Source organism: Amaranthus tricolor, chromosome 7 (genome assembly GCF_026212465.1).
Source record: "Amaranthus tricolor cultivar Red isolate AtriRed21 chromosome 7, ASM2621246v1, whole genome shotgun sequence".
Taxonomy (NCBI): Eukaryota; Viridiplantae; Streptophyta; class Magnoliopsida; order Caryophyllales; family Amaranthaceae; genus Amaranthus; species Amaranthus tricolor.
This window is the reverse complement of record NC_080053.1, coordinates 31,142,409-31,168,934: the sequence shown is the minus strand read 5'-3', so window position 1 is coordinate 31,168,934 and position 26,526 is coordinate 31,142,409. Positions and strand designations below refer to the sequence as shown.

The 26,526-nt window shown below is 35.0% G+C and overlaps 1 protein-coding gene across 2 annotated transcripts; it reads right to left on the bottom strand.

Moving 5' to 3' along the window:
• Positions 1–339: 339 nt before the first annotated feature.
• On the bottom strand, positions 340–25,485 carry LOC130818265 (peptidyl-prolyl cis-trans isomerase PASTICCINO1). 2 transcript variants are annotated; one of them, XM_057684375.1, is made up of 24 exons: positions 25,164–25,485; positions 24,988–25,072; positions 24,800–24,869; positions 22,284–22,381; positions 21,428–21,550; positions 21,109–21,141; positions 19,691–19,749; positions 18,943–19,027; positions 18,607–18,765; positions 14,682–14,739; positions 13,988–14,136; positions 13,181–13,278; positions 12,963–13,032; positions 12,419–12,478; positions 10,572–10,628; positions 10,145–10,213; positions 9,942–10,019; positions 9,438–9,539; positions 9,281–9,352; positions 7,250–8,941; positions 5,273–5,377; positions 2,921–2,993; positions 2,403–2,441; positions 340–724 (listed from the first exon to the last, which is right to left on the bottom strand). In XM_057684375.1, exons 1-20 carry the CDS (start codon positions 25,238–25,240, stop codon positions 8,612–8,614), a joined length of 1,932 nt encoding a protein of 643 aa, XP_057540358.1. In that variant the 5' UTR covers positions 25,241–25,485; the 3' UTR covers positions 340–724; positions 2,403–2,441; positions 2,921–2,993; positions 5,273–5,377; positions 7,250–8,611. The 2 variants fall into 2 exon arrangements, with proteins under 2 accessions (XP_057540358.1, XP_057540359.1); XM_057684376.1 differs by lacking the exon at positions 2,403–2,441.
• Between the last annotated feature and the right edge of the window lie 1,041 nt (positions 25,486–26,526).

Below are 26,526 nucleotides of genomic sequence, written 5' to 3'. Positions count from 1 at the left end.
AGTAATTTCTCCCTTTTTTTCCTTCCGAAACTCTAATGCAAAAGTACGTTTTTTCTCCTAAAATCTATCGTGCAAAAATAAATAAATGGTGTTCTTAAAGAGAAAAAAACTAATCAAAATACCCAATGAACTGATTGCACAATATGAATGTTTATGCTACTTCTGTGTAACCAACTAAACCAAGAAAGTCTAGCAAATGCAATCGTATTTATTTACTACATTCGCTATCTGCTGTATAACAAGTTATTCGATGGCACGCATAAAATCGTAAAGACTAGGTTTCGAGCATAACTCAAAATGTTCTGAATGAGTCATATCGATCTCTTTTCACAAAATACATTAGAATAACTATCGCCGACCATTTATGACCATGTACCAAACAAGTTGTAAAATGTACAAGTAACAAGATTGCAAGCGAAAGAGAAAGGACAATCTAACCGTAAGGAATGCCCAGCTTCTAGGTGTTCATTAGATACAACATAGGAACGGAACTAAACAAGATTAACATATGACAGACATGATCATCTTCTCTAATATACAACAAACAACGAGGATTGAAATTTAAGAGATTTGAGAAGAAACAAATGGCAATAATTTAAAATTCATTGCATACGAGATTACCATTTGTTTGTAGATAGGCTGTTATGTCCGACATCAACGAGGGTATTAAATGATCTTGTTGTAGCTTGTAGGTTAAGGTATCTACGCACCTCCCCACAGATACCTGGATACAAGTGTCAAATAAAAGATCATTAGTGATTTTCTAAGTGATATAGGATGATTAAGCAAGTAAAACGTCAGACAAACATTTTTAGATTCAAAACAGAGGCGAGAAAGCAAAGAGAAATGTAAAGAATAGATCCACTGCGGCACAACAAGATGCAGTATGCACAATAGATACAACATGCCATTCCGCCAATACCAAGTGACAATATAATTGGACAAAAATTAATTAATTTAGGTTTTTTTCCTTTTATCTCCATCTATTGTCCACTCTTGATGGAGCTTGTTCTTTGATTTTCATTTATGATGTAATCTATAGTATATAGCTCATTAAATCATATGGACCTCTTGTGTATGCCAAGTTTCTACCAAGTATCAATCAAAAACATCATTTTTGTTATCAAAATTGTAATGTTACATGTATCAGACCCCTAAATGAGCCTACTAAAAGGTAAAGGTAAAGGACAGTCCGGGTGGGGGGTTTTTTAGCTTATTGTGACTGAATTATAAGTGGAGATAGATAAACACTAAAGCTAGTTTACGACACTTACCGCCCCCGGGCCGAAATAATGTTCTTTTTTTCGAACTCCACTTCCCCTGTCACCAGTTCACCTTTCATTACCTTGGCAACACTAGTTTCGAATCCATTTGCTTTCTCCAACTCAATCATAGCAATACCAACACTACCACCATATCCCATTCTCTCTCATCCACACAATTATCCGGTCACAATGCCGACCGTAAAGTTTGGCATAAACGACCCCTAGTTAACGCACTCCCTTTTCATTACCAATGATTCTCTTTTCTTCGATTCTCAAAGCTCGACTCTAACAAACAATACCAAGATTATGTAACAGACCAAACAATTTCAATTATAAATGCAGAAATTCAAATATGGTGTTTGGTAATGGTCTAATGGATTTGAAAACATAGAATGAATTTGCTTTATTAGAGGTCCTATAACTATCAAGAAGCCACTGCAATTGGCAGCCACTATCCATTGGGGGTCATCTCACCATCAACATCCTGGCCTTTAATCCCACTCTAAGGTAACCGATTTTGTAAGAGGTTTCACATCAAAGATTTTGGTGGCCAAGCTCAAATCACAAAAGGATTTAACTCAGAAATGCACCATTGCATGGCGTTCTCATTCTCACTACCATTTACGTCTTCTATTATCAAATAAGCTTTTTAACATGAAAAGATCAAATTGGAAAACTACTTGTTTGTATCATTTCATTCAAATCAATGACGTATTCAAATTTCATAAAACAAGCAAAAGAAATGCTTCTTAGACAACTTGAATCTTTCCAGGAGGGGTGATTGGGTGAAAACTGTCGTCCATGACTAAGGTCCTTTGAATGATAGACACCAAATTATTTTTCCAGACTCCGGAAAGAAGCTATACTCCAAAAAAACTTTTTTTTTTAATTACAAGGTAAATTAAGGGGAGGGGAGGGTTAGCTGAGAGTCAAACACAAGACCTAACCGGGGGAAAGTAGTAGACAAGACTCAATTCTCGAAAAAGTTATTAGCTTGATATAAGTTTCACGGCAATAAGAAAACCATTCAAGAAAAGAAGGGAAATTCAACACAAACACCACTGCCTTATACCAGTAACTTGATCGTTTAAAAAGGTTTAGGATTAATAAAAAACATAATCAAAGGAAAAAACATACTTGTTAATAGATACTAGAGGGTCCGCATAACCAAGAGAACTGCAATGAGATACAAAAATAAACATATGTTATACGCCAAATTTAATTTGCTGAAACACTCCTATAAGACCAAACGACACATAAAAAGTTGTATGAAGGAAATGTTTAGTAGGGACAAAGATGAGCTCCTTGACTTTGTTTGACTTGAGTGGACCTACATTCACATTCCTTTCAGTTGAAATGAGTTTTTTAGGATTGATGAACTAAATTGAAAATGTGTAGTTGTTTAGGATTGGTGAACTAAATTCAGAATGTCTTATTCAGTTGTCTTGAGATTCTTAGTTAGTTGAGTGTGTCTTGGAAGCTATAGGAAAAAATTCTGCTTTTATACGTCGTGTTCTAGTTCATCAAAGTCAGCTAAGTAGTTAAAACAGATTCAACCGAAATAAATTAAAGGAGCTAGCGTTACATTTCAGATCAGTATCCGTACAGGTTTATGAATCAAATAGATGAATCAAACATGGAAGAAATTATGTTACCTATTGCAAAGTTCAGATAATTTCCGTGACCCATTGTAGATAATATACCACATTAAAACAATAACCAGCACATCTGTTCAAGCTAAGGAGCTCAATAATCAAGATAGCAATGTTCAATGTCATGAATGCATGAAACATGAATAATCGTATAATGCAAACTTGTACTTTTAGTAAAGTCCATGCCCTAGAGAGCAGATGACCAACACGAATCTGGCTGCACTCAATTTTCCATAATTTTGTATCCTCAGCTAAGAAGATGTAAGATTCAAAAATGTTCTTGTTTCAAAAACGCCCCTCCACTCCCAGCGAATGGAAAGTACAATAACTCTTATAAAATCAATGCATGACACTGCACTTTCTTTTCAGAAGAAAATCATACACCAAAACGAAGAGATCAAGACATCGCAAGTCGCAACAACACCCCTTCCCATAAATACCCATATATTTAACAAGAAGGCGAGCATGAATATTTCTTTCTCTTCTCCCTTAACAGGATTCCACCAGACAAAAAGAAGACTTGCAAATACTAAGATTATCATCTCGAACAAACCCGCATAATCACCAAAAAATCTAGAGCCATGATTCTCCTGCAAGCTGAAAATTATTACTCTCAACAAAGACCTATCATCCCCAAAACACAGCACAATTAAAAAATCCCCACAATGCAGCTTTAGCCTCTGCAACAGCCAGCTCCCATGCCAACAGAAATTTGCTTTAACTCAATAGCAAGAATCTTACTAACTTCCTACCTCGAAATTGCTCCAGTTTAATTACCCCTGGTAAAAACATTGTCCACATTTAGCTTTTACAAGCATAGAATCTTTTTTCTCCAATCATGATCACTTTTGGACTGTCAAAGAAATACATGGTGCTTAAGGGTTAAGAGATTCGTCAACTGAAACCTAAGCCAAGGAAAAGGATGAAAAGGAACCCAGTCTAAATAAAATTGCACAGAATACAAATCAAATAAAACCTGATAGTATAAGAAGACTTTTTTATGGCAAAAAAAAGAAAGAGGTTTTAATGGAAAACAAAGGAAACTATAAAAGAGAAGGCAAAAGAAGTGTTTAATAGTTAAGATTTAAAGAGTGCAAATTGAAACTCCTTGTGCCCTTGTAGCTAAAACTACAACAAATAGAGCATGGAAACTGGCTAAAAGAGTAGGCACCACTTTCATTGTTGTAAGCAAGAGTTGCAAACAGGGAGAAGAGTTTTCAGATGGCAGCATGAAAGCCAAGTAGTATAATGTCTGGCATAAAGACAGCTAAAGATGAAGATGGGACTTTTCAGTATCTAGTATAATTAAGATTCAAGAACCAGCAAAAAATACGACTTAAAAAGACCTACATTAGGTATAATAACTAATTTTATTTTCAATCAATTTTTCTCAGTTCTTTCATCTTCTTTCATAATCTGAAATGGGAAAAAAAAAAAGAAATAGGAAAACCCTCAACACACAATAAGGTCAGAACACAACAAACAAATTGATTATATTCATCCACAAGAATACTAGATTACCTTCGTAATTTCACCTTCAACAAGTGTAGGTTCTTTTTATAATATGAAATAAAAAATTTGTTCATCCCATCCCAACTTGCGTGCCTTTCTCTTAACACTAAAAACAAATGACGGAGAAATATTAAAAAAATTCCATCTCTAATGCCTCTTTTTTCCTGTAGTTATAGGAATCATTTTTAACAAGATACTGCAACAAGTGAAAAGGCTTTATAAATACAATTTTCATTTATCCACAATCTACATATAGACCTCAATTTGCATTTATCCACACTCAATCCATAGATACCAATCCAATCTAAAAATTCTTCTCATTATCCTTGTGGGAAAACGAGTACAAAAACAAAGTTGTAATGAACAAAATAAAAATGGAGATAAATTCATTTCTTAATATTTCCATAAAGACATTAGACTACCAATTCTTTTATAAATAATTTTAGTATAGATGAGTTCATTACTCTCACATCCTTGAACATGATATTATATAAGGTAGCAGAAATTGACCAATAGAGCAAGTAGCCTTTATGGTCAGTAGATCACATGAGCTACACTGATTTAACAGTGAGATGTTCAGACTTAAGCAGGCACTTATCCTAAAATAGCATGATGCTTAAACAATTTCCCTTCATATACGGACATACCTAGACAAAGTTGGAAAACTGAACATACTGATGGCAATGCTACGCCAGCATCGTATGTATACAAATTAGACACATCACATATTTTCTTTGCCGCAATTTGCACTTCTTAGCATCAAATTAGACCAAAAACAATGTGTGAAAATAAAATTAAGAGTAATAAGAAATCGAACATGATTCTAATATGAAACAAGGATACTGAAAAGACAACGCTCCCACCAATCTAACATGTAGAGCCCAAAAGTTACATTGTAAAGGTAGATCTTGCGTCGCAACCAATTCATGATTTCTAGATGACAACAACCTGAAAAAAACAAAAAAAATAGAAGCACATGTCACCACTTAGATAAATGCTTTTTCTAGTGATGGCTTGAAATCTATAATGATGTTAGCACAATAAAACAATTGACTACAGCTTGCTGCGACGATTTAAAAAACAAATCGTATCACATTATATCCACTCCATTCAGATCAATCCTAACTTCACCAAGACAATCAAAAAGGCAAACCTTTAATATCTAGGAGCCAGAAATCCCTCAGTCTAAAAGTTATGCTAAGTTATAGACAACACAAAGATAATAGGGCCAATTCCCACAGATATAGATAGAAAAAAGCTTTATTAAAAAAGAATAAAGCTCCATCATATAGAGAAAACGAGCAAAAGTTCAGTGGAGGGTACTGTCAGCATCTGTTTATACTCAGTTAAATAATTACACCTTTCAACCATTTGGGCAAAGTAAGATGCCTCCAACCTCCTCCATGTTACAATTCACTTATACTAAAGTGTGGTAAAATCCGTGTTAAGCAAAAAAAAAAGAGCATTCCATTTCCATTTAAAGAAAACCTATGTCACCAAAAAGGATTTCATCCAACCCAACATAACAAATAATCTACAACAAAAGCAAGCCAGTATGAGCAATATCACGGGACTAACATTGCTCATTGGTAATGAAAGTATATGTTTGCTTTTAATCTCCTAATTATCTTGTGGGAAACACTCGTCACTCTCTTTTTCTCTTCTTTCTCCACTTACCACATACACAATAACACTGATCCTCTAACGTTTTAAAAGGGTGAAAGGAATGAAAGCGAAAAAGAAGGATCAAGTTGTATTGCAAATGTTAAATGATAAGAATAAAACACAATCCTGCAGCATTCCAAAAGCAGAGCCTTTTCTAATGTAAAATCTATATCTCGATCTGGATATCTCTGTCCAACTCTCAATTTGCTACACCGCACAAAAAGTGTTCACTTGACTTCCAAATAAGCACTCAAATCTCCCTTTAATATAAACTTTAGTGCCAGTTCACTCTTATTTTCAAGACTAGCACTAGTTTAGGTTACCCCCAATTCAGCGGTTCAGCATACACAAAAAGACATTCTGGCTTCATTTTTAAAGTTTTAACTGATAATACCAATAAGTGCTGCATGTTATAGATAATCAAATGACAACAAAGAGATCCTTCTATCTAAGGGAGATTAAAGAATTGTACAAAAACTAGTGCTAAGTGATAATAAAGATCATTTAAACATCATCTGAACCTTCGCGTAAAAATAAAAAGTGCACATTTTTAATAAGACATCTTAATACAGTCCATTATATTTCCATGCCAAAGAATTATAAATTTGTGGTCCAATTATATAAATTATAGGGGTACTAATTAAAATTTCCCTCTGTTGTTACATATTTACAATGTGAGATAATCTCAACAAAAAACAGAAGAAATGATGAGAAAAACTGGTCATTATATCTAGAAGTTGGTCTAAAAAACACACACTTACAAATAAAAATGTACTGTAATAATTACAAGCAACCAATCAAAAATTTCAAAACTCATTCTAATCACTAGCAATCTATCAACAATCTATTGAATTTCAAAGCTCAACCAGTTTGTAGATGAAGTAAAAGCATACATTGACAAAAATAAAAGAAAAGGAAAACATTTATGACGAAGAAGAATGCGTATTTAACAAAGTTGGATTAAACTAAAAGAACAGTCCATAAATTAAAAGGAGCAATAATCCAAAATAAATCAAAATCAAATGAACAGTAATCGGACAAACTAAATGAACAATAATCCGAAACAAAAAAGAAGAAATTGACAATAATCCAAAACATAATAAATTCGAATGAACAATGATCCGAAACAAATAAAAGTAAAATGAAAATTGGGACCTCTAAAGGTAAACAGAAAACCGGCTTAAGCAGCGGCGGAAATCGGAGGATAGTGATGGCAAACGGCAGATCAAATCGGGGGGAGTGATGAGATTGATAATATGATGTTTGCATGTGAGATTATCATTGTTGAGCACTCAATGGTGGCTACTGGCTAAAGACTAACGACTAAAGAAGGGGCCTTTGGATACGCCCAATTGTGAGATTGGCAAGACAATTTTATCCTAAAATCAATGAATTGGTAATGAGAAGAGTAGACTGCGTTTATATTGATCTAACATCACTCTAAATTTTCGATATATATTTTTTAGTTAGGTGAAAATATCATTTTTCCCGAGCTTGCACATTTTTTCATGGAATACCAAATTTTATTGTTTTTAGTAACCGTCAGCTTTAATATTATGATAAATTTTCCTGAGAGTTGATTGCAAATACGTTTTGACGAGGTTCTATCCTAAAACAAATTGGTAATAGGAGGAGTAGCTTGTATCCATCAAATGTATATATGTTGGTCACGTATATGTTAGTCTAACTTCTCTTCAATTCTTCAATGCTGAATCATATGTACCTTATTTTTCCAATAATGACCAAACAATGATAGACATGTGTTTTTTTTTAAGTTGTATGTATACTATGTCGTTATGGCTTGTGAAGCCCATCATTTATAACAAATTTTGAAGATTAAAATGAAAACAAAGAAATTTGTATAGTAACATGCGACAACAAAGCTTGCATGTTCGTATTGTGTTACGAGTCATTGTTTGAAAGTAATATGTAGTCAACACACCACGGCACGGCCTGAAACTGTACATGGCTTGCTCCAGCTCGACCCAAAGATGGCACAGCCCGACACAAATTTCCTATCTACTCAACATTCAACATCTACATTTACTAATTCATAATGTTGTTTGTTACAATTTTCCCACTAATAACGTATTTGACGTACCATATCAAGTATATGTTACTTGTTGGCAAGAAAAATACACCTACGATTGTTCAGCAAATTATCATTTTAAGTTTTTAAGTTGGTATTTTCATAACATTACAACTTAAAACTTATATCCAAAAATCAAACATTTATTATAATTCCAAAAAAAAAAAATCATAAATCTTCAACTCAATTAAGAATGGACATAAGTCGAATGTGTTCCTTAATAATAACTATAAAGGAAGGAATAATATGTTCATGTCCAGCTAACTAATTGAGAAAACTAGAGAAAGTGCACAAATTTTCCATCTTAGACTGCAATGAAATTTTTGTGTAACAGGCCAATTAGGGCATAAAGCAAAACCTGTGTTAGTTCCGAATCACAATCTTCAAGACCTGTCGGAAACCATCTCCGATAGACAACTTCTATCCGTCTATAGATCATCGTACTTATCAGGCACCGGCATAGCATCTGGAGGAGACGACATTCTGAGCAGCTCTCCACTGTATGTGAGAACTAAAATGAAACATACCAGAAGCACTAGTAAACTAATTAGACCAATATTGAAGTATGATCCACGACGACTTTTAGGTGCTTCCTGTATATCTTTGGCCTTTGCATTACTGGAATCTTCACGATCAGTGTTCACGGAAGTTTCCTCGTTGGTCATTTCTTTTGCTTTCTCAGTGGTTATCTCCGCTATCTCACCTGGTCTTTTGTCGAACAATCCTTTAAACTGCTGCTTAGCTTTCCTTGCAGTTTCCTGCTCCAAATGTGCAAAAAGATAAACCATGCATTCATTCGCATCATCGAGTTGATTTCAGGTTAGGTGTTTCGGGTCGGTCTAAAATCAGGTTTTGCGTCCATATTGTTTTTATATAATTGTAAATCATTTTTGAAGTCGGGTCAAATCGGTTTCGGTTACAAGGTCGGGTAAATTTCAGGTCATTGGGTCTGTTTTGAACACTTCTATGTATGGATAAAATCATTGACCTTATATTAGAGTGCTCTCCAGATTTTTTTGTGGATTGAGAGTCTGATATAATATAATGATATAAAAATATAAGAAAAACATAAATAAGTCTTTAATTTATGTGAAAACCTGTTCCGTTTGCTTCAATTTTAGTAACGCTGCTTTAGCATCAGGTTCAGACGCCTTGTCAACTTTCATCATCTGTCGTCATTAAAAAGAATGCATTTTACAAATTAATATAGCAGTTATATCATCATCACGACTTCACAGCAGAAGAGAAAAGTACCTTTTCGAAATCATTTTTTGCTTCTTGAAATTCTGCAAGTTCCATATATGCCATTCCACGACGATACAAAGCTTTCACATGGACTGGATTGGCATCTAATACCTATGTGGTATTGCGAGATCGTAATTAATAGGCATCTAGAATGAACTTGACTAATGAAGCAGTAATTTTTTGTTCTTGCCTTTTTGGAATGCAACATTTACATTTTACAAACATGGCACAGTTTATAGCTTATACCTCTTTATCTGATTAGGTTGGAGAGTTTCTGAATAATTCTCAATTTTAGGAAAATTTGAGCAATCTAATTAAACAATGATATAGTTGGTATCAAGGACAATACATTTTTATTTTGGTAATATTTAAACACGCACCAATCAAAATCTTGAGCAAAGAATTTAGCCGAGGAGAAAATTGGTCCGAAAAATTATGTGAACAAGATAAACACAATTAAATAACCAATAAACTATTAGACATGCTTAGTGCAATTTCTACATTTCAGCATACCTTGTTACATGTTTCAATGGACTTTCTGCACTCCCCCATTTTCAGATAGCAGGCAGCAACATTCAAATGTAGCATATTCTTAGCATAAAAACAGATGAAGTTAATAAAATCTCAAGCAAATGGTCAGAAAAATAAAGACAATTAGTAGGAATAATATGACATACAACCAAAAAGAAAATATCTACTTTATTTCAGGGACTTACTCTTGTGTTAAGAAATTCTTTTCCATCTTCGTCACTCGGTGGATTGACATGATTAAAGTCTCGAAGCACCTGTAAGAGGAAAACCATTGTTTTAAGTACTTTAGGATAATAAAAAATGTGCAGGCCTTTATAGCTTTAGTCCTATTACAGTATGATATTATCTACAAGATTTTTTTGTATGAACAATGAAAGCCAAGCAGGCTTCATCAGATTGATGGAAGTTAATGAGCTGTGACATTGATTATGTTGAAAAGAAATTTTTTTTTCTAGTAACTCCACATCTTTTATCTTTTTATATGCCTAGTTCAGAAGTGATCGAAATTGTCAAGTAAGACTCTTCCGCTAGACTATATTACACAAAAACTTTTCACATGTTCCACTTAATAAACGAAAAGATGTAAGCAGCGTAAAAAAGAAAAACACCTACCTTTTCATATTTGGCTTTGGCCAATTCATACTTTGCTTCTTTGAAAAGCCTGTTACCCTGGAAATAAACAGTAGAAAAGAAGTTGCAAATCTCATTTCCATGGAGCAGGGAGATAGGGACGTGCCATAAAAAAAATACAAAATCAGCACAAAGTTTCAAAGGCACTAACAATTAGAGCGATACTCCTTCCACTTTGTTTTTATAATGTGGCACAATTTTCATGTCAATTTTAGCCCTTACCGTGAAGTATATTGATGAAAATTGTGAAAATATATCCTTTGTATTCATCTTCAAATCATTAACAAGATGTTGTTCTCTTATAATGTTTGTAAACATATTTTGAGATCAAGACTCAAGCGTAACCTATGTCTATTTCAAACTTGAAAATCAAGGAACCTTCTGTAAAGAAAAGTAGGAACAGCTTCCATTGCTGAAAATTCACAATGGTTGAAAAAAAGCCCCCAGAGGAGAACTAGGATCTTGAAGCTGGTAATGCAAAACAAATAAATATAGGAACAGAATAGACCAGAGTAGACGGATTAAAAAATTGAATCATATTCAATGTGTTTGGTTTGGGGTAATAAATAGAGGAAAATGGAATGGCTCTACAAAGTTCCTTCATTTGGAGTTTGGTTCAACTTCTTTTCATGACATTTCTCCATTGTTGCTGAATATAACTACCCCAAAACCACTCTTCCTGATTCCTTGCCCACCACCCCGAGACTTGTATTTCTTCAATTGCCTCTAGGCTCTACAGTCGCCCCACAAGGCCATAATCATTATTGACCACCAGCCTAACCCACACCAGCGCACCGAGAAAACCAATCAATACCATAACGGCCTATTTGGTAGGTAGTAATAAACAGTGGTAATGAGAATAAAAATTAGTGTAATTTTGGTTAAAAAATTTATTGTCTACCTTGATGGCCATGCTTGTCCAACTTCAATCATCTTATTTTCTTTATAAAATTCATTCCAATGCATTACCATTGGAAGAGGTGGTATTAGATGGTAATAAAACTTTGTACACAAAAAAACTTTTTTGTAATCAAAATTTCATCACCATGGGATCATTCCCATTAGGCCATTATCATCATTTAGTGCCACTAACCAAACGGGCTGTGAATGCACTACGACAACCACACTCGGCATCATCATTGTGACACAATCATGGTCCCTAAACAACCATGACTGAAGCCCAAGACATTGATCCATACGAGATACGACCACTGTGCAAAAACCACCATCAATCACACCTAATAGAAAGAGAGGGGTCAGACATGAATTCGAGAGCTTGCATCGAGTTCCAATCTTTATTATCGGTTAATTGTATTAAAATTTAAGATATTTTTGTTCCAATCTTTACTCTACCCACACCACAATCATAGAGGATTTTTATTAGGCTTCCAGTGATGATATTGATGATGAAGTGGAAAGAAAGAATTCTGGGATTTCGTCCAGTTTGTTTCTTCATAATCTGCCGCTGGTTGCTGAAGTCTATTTTAAAAGGAGGGCATTGGTTCATAGAATTGAACCAGACAAATAGGCACAAAAAGTCAAAAAGAGTTTAAGCTTAATTTCCTTATCTTCACTTTCTTGTTTCCTTTCTTTCTTCAAAACCAAACAACCCCTAAGTTGGCTCTCAAACAAAACTACGTACCACTGAAATGTATCAGGCTCATGGAAACAAATAACACTCAAGACATGCCCTTATTCTAAAAAAAGGCAGCACCAGCACATCAGAGAGCTAATAATGATGCAGCACAAGTTCGCACAAACAAACTGGCAAGCTTAGGTAGAGCTCAGCAACCAAATAATGCAATAACAAAGCAATGTAAATGTAATACCGTAGATCTAATGTTTTCTGCTTCTTGCATTATACTACTGAAATCCAAACCAGTCCAGTCCTGTTAAGAAATACCGCGCATTAATCAGGAAACAAAAACACTATGAGGTACATGACTGAAATAGAAATAGTAAGCCTTTCAAAACAAATTCATATCAGTGCCACATCAGTAGGATATGAAATTTAGCAAGAAGTTTCTCTTTACCTATGCCTATCTTGTAAAATGTAAAACTAAAAAAAGTAAAATTTTCAATTGAAGAATAAATTCAAGCACTATGACAAGATGGCATACTACATACATGAACGAGCAACATCTACTCTTCAAGCTTTACATCAAATTTCAACCTATCCCTCTAATAATCCTTTTTACTAGTAAAAGCCATTCTCCAGAATAGTGGACAACATATGGATACATAAATCAGTTCTCTGCTGGTTCTCAAGTTGCGAAGAACTGTAGGGGAGAATATTTTTTGAAAATGTGAGATAGAGTTTGCTTCCCTACTCTGGTTGACTTTTTTAGTAATCAGTTGTATAGAATTTTTTACCTTTGGCATCTCAAAACCAAGCAGCTCAATTTCCCACTGCACATACGCACCTTCAGGAACATTGGTAGGCCTATTAGCCAAAATTCAGTAAAAGCGACTCAGCAAGGGAGGCCAACTAAAATCATTCATAATAAATAAATTACTACAACTACCAAACTTTCATTTGTTTGAGCATCAAAAGTTATCAAAGGAAGATGGTAACAATATGAGAATGTAACCTAGGAAACTTGTCATATGCATAATCAGGTGGGCAAGTAACAAGAGCCAACTCCCCAGGCAACATTAAGCGCACACTCATTTCAAATCCTTCGGGTACCTACAACGGCAAAGAATAATCCCTTGTAAACAGTTTATCAATGTATCATGTATCCAGCTTCTCCTAGTAAAAGAGAAGTGCTCCCTGCAAAAGCTAAAACGCAAGACTTTTCAGAGCTTATTAGAGCCAGAATATAACTTTTTATTTCATAATCACATAAAGTAAGGAAGAGAAGAGAAGAGCAGTAATTCTTGATTTGCATAGAAACCCAAATCGATAGAAAGGTAGGTATGTATTATAAAGAAAGGAACAATTTTTTAAGTTATTTGAAAGATCACAGGTTCAAGCGCAGCAAATCACCAGGCCAATTACAACCCAATATGTATCACATTCAAGGTATTACAAACAACAACGCCAGAGCCTTAATCCCAAAAGATTGGGGTCAGCAACATGAAGCAATATATCAGTTCCAATGGTCGTACGCATGGATTCTTCTTCCCCATTATAAGGACAAGAGACAGAAATTTCAAATAATATTCCGAAATAAAATTATCAATATAAACTCCTATATTTGTTTGTAAAATGCTTATTCAATGAATCCATACAAGAATACTATGAAAACAGAAAAGTTTGTAAAGGACAGATTCATATCGTTGCAGCAAACAGCGGACATTGTTAATTTGTAGAAATCTTCAAAATATATATTTTCTTCAATCTTCAGCACCTTTGTTTTATATAGTACATAAATATGTGTATTAGAAAAACTCACAAGCCCTTCTCCAGAGCAGAACTCTAGAGGCTGACCATCATTATCGTCCCTTGTATTGTAGAAAATTGTCTTCTTGTCATCCAGAAGCATTCCCTTGTAGTGAACTCTTAGTTTACTATCCTGAAGTGGGCAATCCATAGGAAATTCACCTAGTCACCAGAAAGAATTAGAGAAGGAATAAGGTGATAATTAAGTCATACACTAAGCATATTTTGTGCATAAAAAATAGAATCCAAACAAACCACTACATATTTTAAAAAAATAATAAGTAACATCCACTTCCCTCTTCCATATGTAAAATACTGTCCCAAAAAGGCCGTCAGCCTCTATAGAAAACCCTAATTTACTGCAATGTGAATTTTCTTATTTAATACCAAAAGCAAAGATAGCTGAATGCAATATCACCCAGAGAATCAACTAATTCCTGAGGCATGCCATAAACATCATATTGAAATATAACCAGAGCAACTTGCTGAACAGTGCAGCCATTTGATGTTTTAAAACCTCAAAGGGAAAGAAATAAATTCTTTTGAAAAACCCAAACCAACACAGGGTTGACTTTGTCGAGCTTAAAGTACCCTAATTCATCACAAATACAGCAAGATAACTACACATCACACTTTTTAAGCCCAGTCTAATGATGGATCCCAAACCAATGTGACAAGTTGAGAGAGATACTAGTTTAGATTCAAACCTTGTCCATCACGGAGACGTCGTTTGATGAGGCGCCCATCTCCAAGCACATCACGGACCTGGTCACAGTTAATATTTTATATTTACTCCCTTCTCATCAAAATACATGCACTAGATCACTTAAAAAAGAAGGGAGGTTTAAGAAGCAACACAAGATGTTTAATCTTAACACACTGAACTTTTTTTCCGTTCACGAATCAGTACAGAATTGATTTCTACTCATTGGTCTCTTCATCTAGCAAGTGGGCAATAAAGAAACATTGATCGAGTATGAGGGTGAGAAGTGCACCACGACCGAAAGAGGTGTTCTATTTATGACAGGTTGATGATTATGGGCATCTAACAATAGACGCGGTGGTGACAATGTGCATCAACAAATTTTAAAAAGGATGTCGGTGAGACTACTGGTAACCTAAGGTCAAGTCCAAGGAGGGGGGACAAAGGGGACAACGTAAGCAGGATGTTGAACTAAGAGTGAGGACTTGGAACATAGGCACGCTACAAGCCAAGTCGTTGGAGTTGGCGACTGAACTTTCTAAATACAAGATTCAAGTGGCTTGCGTTCAGGAAACTAGGTGGAAGGGGCAAAAAGCAAGGGTCAAACGTGAGTTTTGGGATAACCTGGGGGACCTTATAGATACCATCCCTGCCGATGAAAAATTTTTTATAGGTGGAGACTTCAATGGACACATAGGTAAGGAGGCAGTTAACTATAACTCAGTTCATGGCGGTTTTGGTTATGGTGTAAGGAACAAGGGTGGAGAAATCTTGCTTGAGTTTGTGTAAGCAAAGGAGTTGGTTATAGTAAACTCAATCTTTAGAAAGAAGGATGAGCACTTGATTACGTACAAGAGTGGTGGCCATGCAACCCAAATTGACTACTGTTTAGTACGGAAGGATGATCGGAGCTCGTGTCTGGACTGTAAGGTCGTGCTGGGTACAGAGATGCGCACCCAACATAGGTTATTAGTATTAGTGTTTCGTATGAGGAGAAAGATTGCCGAGAAGAAGATAAAGGTCAGGCAAACGATCATGTGGGGGTAGACTTAAAGGGGATATGGTTGCAACATTGTCAAGCAAGATCAAGACATCGGGCTACCTAAGTATATCAGACGATGTAAATAAAATGTGGGCGACAATGATGGAAACCATTTGAAAGGAAGGAGACATTAGGGGTGTCGACGGGGAAACCAAAGGTGTACAAAGAGTCGTGGTAGTGGAACGAAGGAGTGCAAAAGAAGATAAAGGACAAAAACAGGAGATTCAAGGAGCTCATGGCTTGCACGGAGGAGGAGGATAGGATACATAAAAAGGAGAGGTATAAAGAAGCAAAACGGGCAACAAAGAAAGCAGTAGCGGAGGCAAAAGATTGCGCTTTTGAAGCCTTTTATCAAAAGCTTGGTACCAAAGAGGAGAAGTATATTTTTATGTTGGCAAAAGCAAGATCTAGGCAGAAGAAGGACTTAGGGACAGTGAAGTTCATTAAGGATGAAGGTGGACGAGTACTCCTTAGACAAGAGGACATCAAAATGAGATGACATCGGTATTTTTCCCAACTGCTCAATGAGACTAGGGGTCCAAAGGAGGAAATTCGACAAACTTCGGACATCCAAAGAACAGAGGATCATGGGTTTATTATTGATATTACCACGGCAGAAGTAGGAGAGGCTCTCAAGAAAATGGGGGGATCAAAGGCAATTGGACCTGATAACATTCCGATTGAGGTGTAGAGGGGTTTAGGAGAGGAGGTTCATTGGCTTACTAACCTTTTTAATGTCATCTTGTGGTCTAGTAAGATGCCAGAAGAATGAAGGGTTAGCATACTTATCCCACTGTTCAAAAACAAGGGTGATGCACAGGTATGCGGGAACTATAGAGGGATCAAACTTCTAACCCACACTATGAAACTGTGGGAAAGAGTGATTGAGAAAAGAATTAGATGAGAGACGGTAATTAGAGAGAGCTAATTCGGATTCATGCCGGGAAGATCAACCACAGAGGCAATTCATCTTTTGAGGAGACTGATGGAAAAGTATAGGGAGCGAAAGAAGGATTTGCATTTGGTGTTTATTGACCTGGAGAAAGCGTACGATAGCATACCAGAAAGCCTCATTTGGAATAGCCTCAAGAATAGAGGTATTTCACGAAGCTGCATTGAGGTAATACAGGACATGTATGACAGAGTGTCGACTAACATACATACACCGGTGGGTATGAAAAAGTCTTTCCCAATTAAAGTGGGACTACATCAGAGATCAGCACTAAGTCCTTTCATTTTTACGGTCATTATGGAGGAAATCTCTAAATCCATCTGGGAGACCGTACTATAGTGCATGCTTTTCGCCGACGATATAGTTTTGGTCGCAGAAACAAAGGAGGAGGCTAATAGTAAATTGGAAGAGTGGAGGGAATCTTTGGAGGGTAAGGGGTTGAGCATAAGCCGTGCGAAGACAGAATACTTACAATGCAATTTCAGTGGGTCAGAGTCGATAGGGGAGCCAAAGGTGACCATAGGGGGAGAAGTTGTTGTATGTACGTCCAAGTTCAAATCTTAGTGAGCACACTACATCATCCGAAAGTTCTTGGAGGCCATTTGGCTTACCATTTAAGAACAATGAATGGATGGAATCAAGGAAGAGAAACAAACGTAAAGGAAGGAAAATTATACCACTTCTTTCTAATCCTTTCTTTATGTTTATAATGGATAACAATTAACGAGATAGAAAACCTTATATCTTTATTCTCTCTCCCTTTCAAAAGTCTATTGTCCCCCAACATCACCCATTTTCATCTCACCACAACCACAATTGCTAATTCATCAGGAATTCAGGATCACACACACTGCCATATGACCCACACCAACCTTACAGATTCACCGATTATGTGATAGAACATGAAAATCACTGAACCCATATATTATCACCATAAACATCAGATCCATTTCTACCTTTCAGTTTGACTTTAGTTGCATCACATAGCATCCCATTGCACTGCTCCATCAGTAGTTTTGGTCTTAAGTTTGAACTTTGGTGGTTAGGTCGGACCAACATGAAACAGTTTAATCTCAAAAGTCAAGATCTTCGCCAATCCTTACAAGAGCTCAACATACAGTTGCTTTCTCTCTCTGTCTGTCTTTCTACTACTAATAGAGTATACTCCCTCTATTTCCTTTCATATCCGAAAGTACACACAAGAGATATTTTTGTTTGATATAGTATTTTGTCATAACAAAGGTTGTGCATGTCAAAAGTAGGAAATGTGGTTGGTCAGAAATAGGAAAATCCAGTGTGTTGTTTCCGTGATCATAACAGATTGATCACACAGCAGCGATTTGATGATTGAAGTGGTTCTCTTGCTGATGAGATGGATTCAAGGAGTGGTAGCTGATCTTTCAGACATGCTTGTATCAGCATTCAGGAGTGAGTAGAGGCTCACATGATCACCGCAGGTTATGTTGGAGGTTTATGGCATGGTGGCTAAGGTGGTATCAGAAATTTGTGATGATTTTAGGGTGATAATGGAGGTTGCATTGATTAATGTCAATTTCAATAAGGATAAAAATGAAAACTCAAAACCCTGCATAGGAGAGAAGAATCATGATTAAGGTGTATTGGGTTTCAGGAAACTGATAAATGGTAAAAGGAGAAAGGAAATCACAAATATGCACAACCAACCAATAAATGAATAAAAGGGTGCAGATTTACTATCTATCTCTCGGTCTCTTCGTTCCTTAAAAGTTGAAATCAAACCACCCCTTACGCAAATGAACCAAATTCACATACCATTGAGAAAATTGTCAATGGAAGAAAGCAATCATATAAATATTAGTGTCAAGTACATCAATATTAATCAACAATCACAAATTCAAGAAAATGATAAGCACATATTTGAAAGAAAGTATGTTTAATACAGATAGATGAGCAAACCTGGACAAAGTGAACAAGCTCCACTTCAAAATGAACTTCTTCAAAATTGAGTACTTGAGGAATGACTGAACACTCAGTCAAGTATTGATTTTTGACATAAATTACAGCCTTTTCCCCCCTTGACATTGTTCCTATTCCCATCTCAACACCTTTAGGAAACTGTGACAAAATAGATACAAATGAAACAGAATAGGTAAAAAAAAAAAACAAAAGCAAGAATCTCAAAAATTAAAAAAAAAAAAAAACGAGCAGCAAAAAACAGATGCAAGAAGAAACAAAATTACTATATTTGAAATTAAATCATAATGTGCTGTACTGTGCTAGAAGCACACTAACCTCTGAGTTTCCCAAAGTAAAGAAAAATGGTTCTCCATCAACATGACTCCAAATTAACTCGCCATCATTGGTTTTTGCAGATATCCTGGCAAGAAGCACAGCATAGGAAATTATAGATAGTCAATGTTCAGAACTAAGATCAAATTACTCTAAAAGATAAAGAAACAGCTTTATCCATTATGAGCTCTTGTGACAAAGAAAAGGAAAATGAACCCTATATTAATACATTCTTCATCAGTTTGATTTTTCCCTATTCAAACTTCCAAATCCCAATGTTCAAGCTTTTTGGAAACTATGCGGCAAATTCAAGCCCATAGAAAAGTCTGCTTCAACATTGTACAATACCCAAAAGTAATCAATTTCCTTTATTCAGGATTCGAAGTCTTAAACTCCCAAACACAGGCCACTTAGTCAATATCTCATATTGAGATAGTCCTACTTCACCAAGTCCATAAATCCCAACCGTATTACCATCTCTTGCGACTATCATGATGTAGCGAGCATTTTGTTGTGAAGAACCTTAGTGGAAAGTCACCAACCACGCCCAGATAAACAACATCAACCAATTACTGAAAAGTGCGGCAGAATTTCAGTTTACCAGAATCCAACCCCTTTTATTTTTAATTTTGAATCCCTCCTCCAGAACCTCACTAATATATATATATATATAATAGACCAGAAGAATCATCGTAGAAGGTTGAAAGAACAACAAAGGGAAAAAGATTTGGGAAGAGAAAGAATGATATACCAAACTTTTACTTCGTAAGGTGCCCTGGGAGACTCCCAGCCTTGTCCTTCATTTGTTATCTACATAAATAAACATTAGAGCAAGTGAGCTTGAAAAAATGAGCATAAGATCAATCCTATTTCACACTCCTGTCATTAACTGATGCAGCACCATTGCAATACACAAATTTTCATATTTTAATATTAATAACATTATCTTTCTAAGATGACTAGATTGAATCATTGAAGGGCACTCATCATTCCTTTCTCTTAAGGTCTAAGTGTATCACAGCATATTGCTGTTGTTCACAATGCTGCAAAAGTATTGACAAAACACCATTGCATAAGCTTTTTTATTCCCAAAGAGGAACATAACTGATGAAACAAATTCATGCAAACAAAATAAATATTCTAAACGAAAGAGAAAAAGAATAAAATGATATCCGTCACACAAGCACATCACATTTGTGACTCGTCCTTCACAGTCATGGATATTTTGTGACCGAAATAGAAGCATCTACATGATCATTCCATTTCATTACCCCGATGACATTAAGTGGCTCCCACTTAGGCTGCCACTTAAACAGGATTTTGGTTGTACACAACTGTAACCTTGTAAGAAAAAGATATTGCATGATCCTTAGTAGCAAACATCATCAACAACTTCACATGAATAAGAAGTGCACATGATTTAATGAGTCATTTTACTACATTCCGCAATAAAATTCAAAAAGTATGATGGCAAGGAACAACCAAGCAGTTGACAGAAAACAAATAAAAGATGAAAAAGAAAAATTACAGAGAGGGCTTGTCAGGGGTCTTCATGATATAGAACAAAAGAAATGTTGTTTCCTTTAACATTTTAGGGAGTAAAAGTTTTTGGATGCTCTAAAGGCAAGATTTTTTAACTCATGAACACAATTGTGACGCCTTTATACTTGTTCACTATTTTTTAAAGAGCAAGAGATTATTACATGTAAAGCAATTCATTTGGTGGTACAGCTATTTTGTACAAGTATACGGTATACCAACCTAAATACTCAAATCAGACAAGGATCAAAGAAAATCAGTTTTCAAACAAATTGATGCTAATTTGTTTTTCTCATAGAACAAGTTTCAACCTAAATAATAACATGAAATCTAAAATCATGAGCCAGATATTAAAGGAGACAACAGATTTCCCCTGTGAGTCCATTCGATGCTAGTTCGTTTTTCTCATAGAACAAGTTCCAATACATTAATCAAACTCCACTATGTTGTGTCATGTTAACAGCACAAGAGAAATTTGGAAACCTTGGCACTCAGAAATTGGCGAGAAAATAAGACACTGTATACCAGACAATTTTATTTAGTTTTGAAGAGCAACAAAGAGTTATATTAGAAAGACACAAAAGAGTGACACTCATATATACCAAGACAAGAAAGCGATTATGATGATACCTTTTTCACAACTCCCAAATCTTCAGAAACAACCTGAAAATTTGAAGTAAATTTGAAGCAATTAACAGCCATTGTGCGTTTTAAGTAGAAAACAAATCACATCATGCCAAAGGCCCAAAGTATATAATCCAATCAAAATACCACAAGATACTGGAAACCTAAGATGCACAATATCTCATTCTGTCTAGTTTACTCCTCTCAAGACTATTTCCTTTCGAAATTGGTCAACACCAAGTTGAACTTGCCCCTTGGCCAACTTACAGATTGTGATTTCAAAATATAACTAAACCATTTAACTAAGAATATGAATACATCTTGCCTTTGCTTTTCCGAAATCAATGAGCTCAACCTCGAAGTGGAGATCCACATCCTTTGGAAAGTCATCTTCGATTGGAACAGGGCAATCAGGCTCACCATAATGCATCCCAGGTTTCATCTTGAACTGCATAAGAGATGTACTAACAAAATGATAAACCCAAAGCAGTAAAACAAAAGTTGCCAAAAAATGCAATCTAAATGCAGAAAAAAGGGGAGATTGGCTTTAATCTACACAATTATCATCCTCTAGGTGACAGCATCACTTGCCAGTTTACAGAGTGCATCAAGAAAAACTTATCACTGCTAGACAAATAACATGTTTCCTTGCAGGCTTGCTTTTAAAATTCAGAATAGCCTGTAGAGTATCAAAGGAAACTAGCATGATTTGAAAAGTTTATCAGCAACATTGTTGAAAAGACAGAATAATTAAGCCAAATAACTTGTGTTAAATGCCACAAAATTCCCATTGATGACCATGTTGAGCAGCAAATATGCATCATCATCGCAACTCCACCACCAAGAGGAAACCAGAAAACATATCTTTCAACTCATACATTGAAAAATAGTATTAGTTTCAGATGTCAATTGATCAATCGTCAAGCTACTGATGGCTCTTTTGGCATTCTTTCCTTTCAATTCAAAACCACTATTTTTGTGTCACTCCTTTCTTTTCTCAAAAACCTTTCTCGGACAAGGATTAAAAAAAAATCAAAAAGTGGAATCAATGCTATGGCATATCATCCAGCACATAAATGAATTTTCATCAGTATCTAATTTAAAAATCAAAACACAGGATATACCGTTGGTATCAACTAAAAAAACTTCTATGCAATTCATAAAGGTAAAAAGAAATATACCATGGAAATTTCACCCTTCTGCATTGAAGGTATTCCTTCTAGCAACCCCAATAGTAGCTTGCTTTTACCCAAAATTTGCCTTGCAGGGGTACCCTTACCTGCAAGAGCATATAGGTAGAACATCTCTAAGTAACATCAAAAGTTTCCAAACAAATAAACAAATGCACTCTTGAAAATCCAGTTACAGCACCACTATCAAATGAGAGCTATAACGAAGAGGTTAATACCAGACAAAAAATAACATTACAGTAGAGACTCAAACTCAAGTTCCAACTCATATAGGAAGACAAAGATGTCAAGAAGGAAATAAGAAAAGTGCATGATAAAAAAGCAAAGAAAAACACCAGTTAACCAGCGTACATACAGAACTCTAGGCTGTAGCAACTTTTCCCCTGATGTCTGTAATGTTAAAGTAGCCAATACTTGTTGCATCTGGTTGAAGTAGATGTGCAGGACTCTCAATATTCCATTCCAAGCTGTTCTTTCTAGTTTGCTGGACAGTACATGACATTCTAGGAATCAATTTGGCCTATGGAAAGAATCTTTTTACGGAAACTTTACTTGAAATCCAGAGAAACTGAAAGGAAGAACTGCCGTCTTCAATACCTCTAGTATCCCAGATCTATTTTACAGCATTTTGTCCAGTAATTATTTATCTCCAAACTCCACTCGACTTAGTATGAATATTCTTTTACTCCTTTCAGATTAACTCAAATGCAATTAAAATCTTTTAATTATATAGGTAAGAAGTTGGTCTTGAATTTGTTTTGTACCCTATAGTATCCCAGATCTATTTTACAACATTTTGTCTAGTTATTCATCTTCAGGGCCAAATGACATAGTATGAATATAGATCTATTCCTTTCAGAATAACTTAAATGCAACAAAATTATTCCAATTATATAAGTTAGAAGTTGCAAGTGTGTCAATCAACATTTAAATAGATCAACTTCTGGATTATGAGGCGGACCTCATATATGAACTTCATATTAGGATTTGACATAGATTTATAATTTTTAGTAGAATTTGTACGGTTTTCTAGTAGACAGAATCAATGTACAAAAAAAAAATTAAAGGTGAGAAAGAAAGTTACTCGTAGGCATGTAAAGGAACGGGAAGGAAAATCGTCACCTATCACGTGATATGGAGAAAGGAGAGAGGAAAGAGAGTGAGAGAATTAGTGGATGATCCACAACCTACAGAGTAATTGAGGTAAACTTTTCTATATAAGGCAACTGGAAGCATACTTTTGGGCTAACCCAAAAAGAAAACATGAAGATCATTCTCCCCCCAAATAATAGATTGTTGTTTATTATATCAGCATGTCTTTATTGAACAATATGTAACAACTTCGAACAAGCCTTATGACCAAAAGAAAAGCAAAGTATAGAAAAGGCCTGCTGCATCCTAATCATTAAGTATACATCATGAGTTACACATTAACTTTAGACAGAAAAAAGGGACTCTCAGAACGTCACAACAAATCCAGCATAGCCTGAGCGTAACTTTGATATGAAGAACAAGTGTACAACCATTCAACGCATTGGAGTAAAAAAGCAATGAAAAAGACCATATAGCTATTATTTGATGTTAAGAAACTTCTAAATACATGTCTAATGAGTAAAATAATTGCAATAATTAAAGTAACTATCAATACTACAGCTCCTCCCAGTAACTGGGACAAAATCAGGCATCTAACACGGATCGCTTCTGATTCAAAGCAGCGGCGAAGGTACGTGGGGGTCGGGGGAGGACAAGGCCTGGTCCATATACCTACTCTTTTGAATTTTTAAATTTGGCCCCCTTACTAATTTATAATAAATAATCTAAAGGCTAATTAAATATCACAAAGTCTAATAAAGTTTAGTGGTCAAAATAGTATAAATGAAACATAAGATTTATGGTTTGAACTTTATACAACGTTTCAATGTTTCAAGTCTTAAATTGCAAATTTTCTCATCTTTAACAAAAACATAGAATTTTGACTTTTTTGTGTGAAATTATGTTGCTAAGTATCAGTCATTGACCATGATTGATATATCGCTTAGTTAAAAAATTTTGCTGCACCCTTGCTTCGAAAGCTAGATATTTGACCGCAAATACAACATGATCATGATGTTGCCCCCAATGCCACTAATTATATGCAATACTTCAATAAACAACCAAAAAAAATTGCACCCAATGCCCACTAAAAGGGCTCTCATCTAGACGGGGCATGAGGGGTCAAATGTAAATTATGCATAGCACCATAACCTTTCACTTGATATAATAAGGTGGACATTTTCAATTGACCGTTGACATCAAACACGTGTGCTTCACATAAATAACTAAACAAGAATCAAAATTGTTTTAGTAATCCACGTTACTCCAGCCAACTATTATCCTAAACAAAAAAACATCGAATCTTTGGCTTTAGACCAACCCTCTCCCATCTAAAAGAAATGCAAGTTTTATCAAGTATCCATATAACTGACGCAAACAAGATCCCAAAGATAGTTAATATGAGGAAAACAGACCTCCGAGTTCCTTTCTGGTAGAGCGGACAGCAACTCCATCCAATGTGCGGACAGTACAATGATAGATTACCTAATAAAATGTAACGCAACTATCAATCATTTTATCAATCAACGAATCCATTCACATTAATTCTAAACATACTTTTATCAAATAATAACACTAATGATGAAAATATTATACAAAACACCTGATCACCCTCAGATGGTCTAGAGTCTCCTACACCAGGTCGTATTTCAGCTTTTAACAAACCTCCTGGCACAAGTTTCTTCCTCCTGATAATTTTCATAACAAAAATCAGATTAAATCACAAAAAAATCAGTAATAATAACTCAATTAAAAACAAAGACATAAATGACTTAAAACCTTTTATCATCATCAGAAAGTTGATTCTTCTTTGGCGGAAGCATGGAATCCTGCTCGTTAACTTCGGATGCCTCCATTTTACGGAAATTGTAGAGAAATTGGTTATGATCCTGGTCACGATAAGTTCAACTACAACGAAAAAGAAACTGAAAAATTATGGAAATTGTAGAGAAATAGTTTGGTTTGGCCGTTTGGGATTCTGGAATGTGCGAAATAGGAGTACTGTTTAGAAGTAGATGCGGAAGTTCGCCTGCAAGAGTAGAGTAAAGACCGCGCAGTTGTATGTTTCCTTAATTTTGCCTTTGTTTTTTACTCGTATACGGCTTTATCGAATTATGATTTTTTGATTATTAATTATTATGAATGTCCAATATCTCATCATTTTTAAAAGTTTTAATATTAGTCTCTCCATTTCACTGAAAATGGGATATTTATCTTTTTGATATTATTTACTTAGTATTTTTAATTTATATTTTATTTTTAATCTATTAATCAAAACATAGTCAAGTGAAATCTTATTTAATTCATCTCAATGCAAAAAATATTAATATCCACTTTTTATAATATTTCGTTATGTATAATAAGAGACATTAAACATTGAACAAATGCATTGGATAGCATGAAAAAATAAATATTCCATTTTAAGTGAATTGGATGGAGTATTATTTTACTTATTATTCTCTTTTGTATAAGAAAAAAAATATAACTATATCAGATTTTGAGTCTATTCCCATTATATTGCTCAAAAAAGAAAAAATTCCCACTTTGCATTATGTGGGAAACTATTTCCCACATTACCGTCGACGTCAGAAATTTTTTTTTTTTTTTTCAGACAAAACCGCCACTTGAGATGGCGGTTTGCCTTAAGCACTAAACCGCCACATGAAGTAGCGGTTTGCTTATTAATTTTTTTTTTTAAAAAAAAAATTAAAATGACATGCTGTTTTGTACTGCTATAAAACCGCCACTTGAAGTGGCGGTTTGCTTACTTTTTTTTTTTTTAAAAAAAAAATTTAATAATGTTTTGTACTACTACAAAACCGCCACTTGAAGTGGCGGTTATCTTACTTTTTATTTTTAAAAAAAAAATATTGTTTTGTACTACTACAAAACCGCCACTTCAAGTAGCGGTTTAGTTCAGATCTCTTAACAAAACCGCCATTTCAGGATGCGGTTTTATTAAAAAAAAAATAAATAAAAATCTGACGTGGGCGGTAATGTGGGAAATAGTTTCCCACATAATGCAAAGTGGGAATTATTTTTTTTTTGAGCAATATAATGGGAATAGACTCTCAGATTTTTTTTAATTCATATTAATGTATTCTTTCATACCATCAACTTTTTATATTTTTAATTATACGCA

Coding starts and splice junctions, on each gene's coding strand:
- LOC130818265 (XM_057684375.1), bottom strand. CDS start 25,240: ATGGAGGCATCCGAAGTTAACGAGCAGGATTCCATGCTTCCGCCAAAG. Junction 14,740..18,606: donor AGCTTGTTCACTTTGTCCAG/GTTTGCTCATCT, acceptor AACTGTGACCAG/GTCCGTGATGTGCTTGGAGA. Junction 9,353..9,437: donor CAAAAAATGATTTCGAAAAG/GTACTTTTCTCT, acceptor TAATGACGACAG/ATGATGAAAGTTGACAAGGC.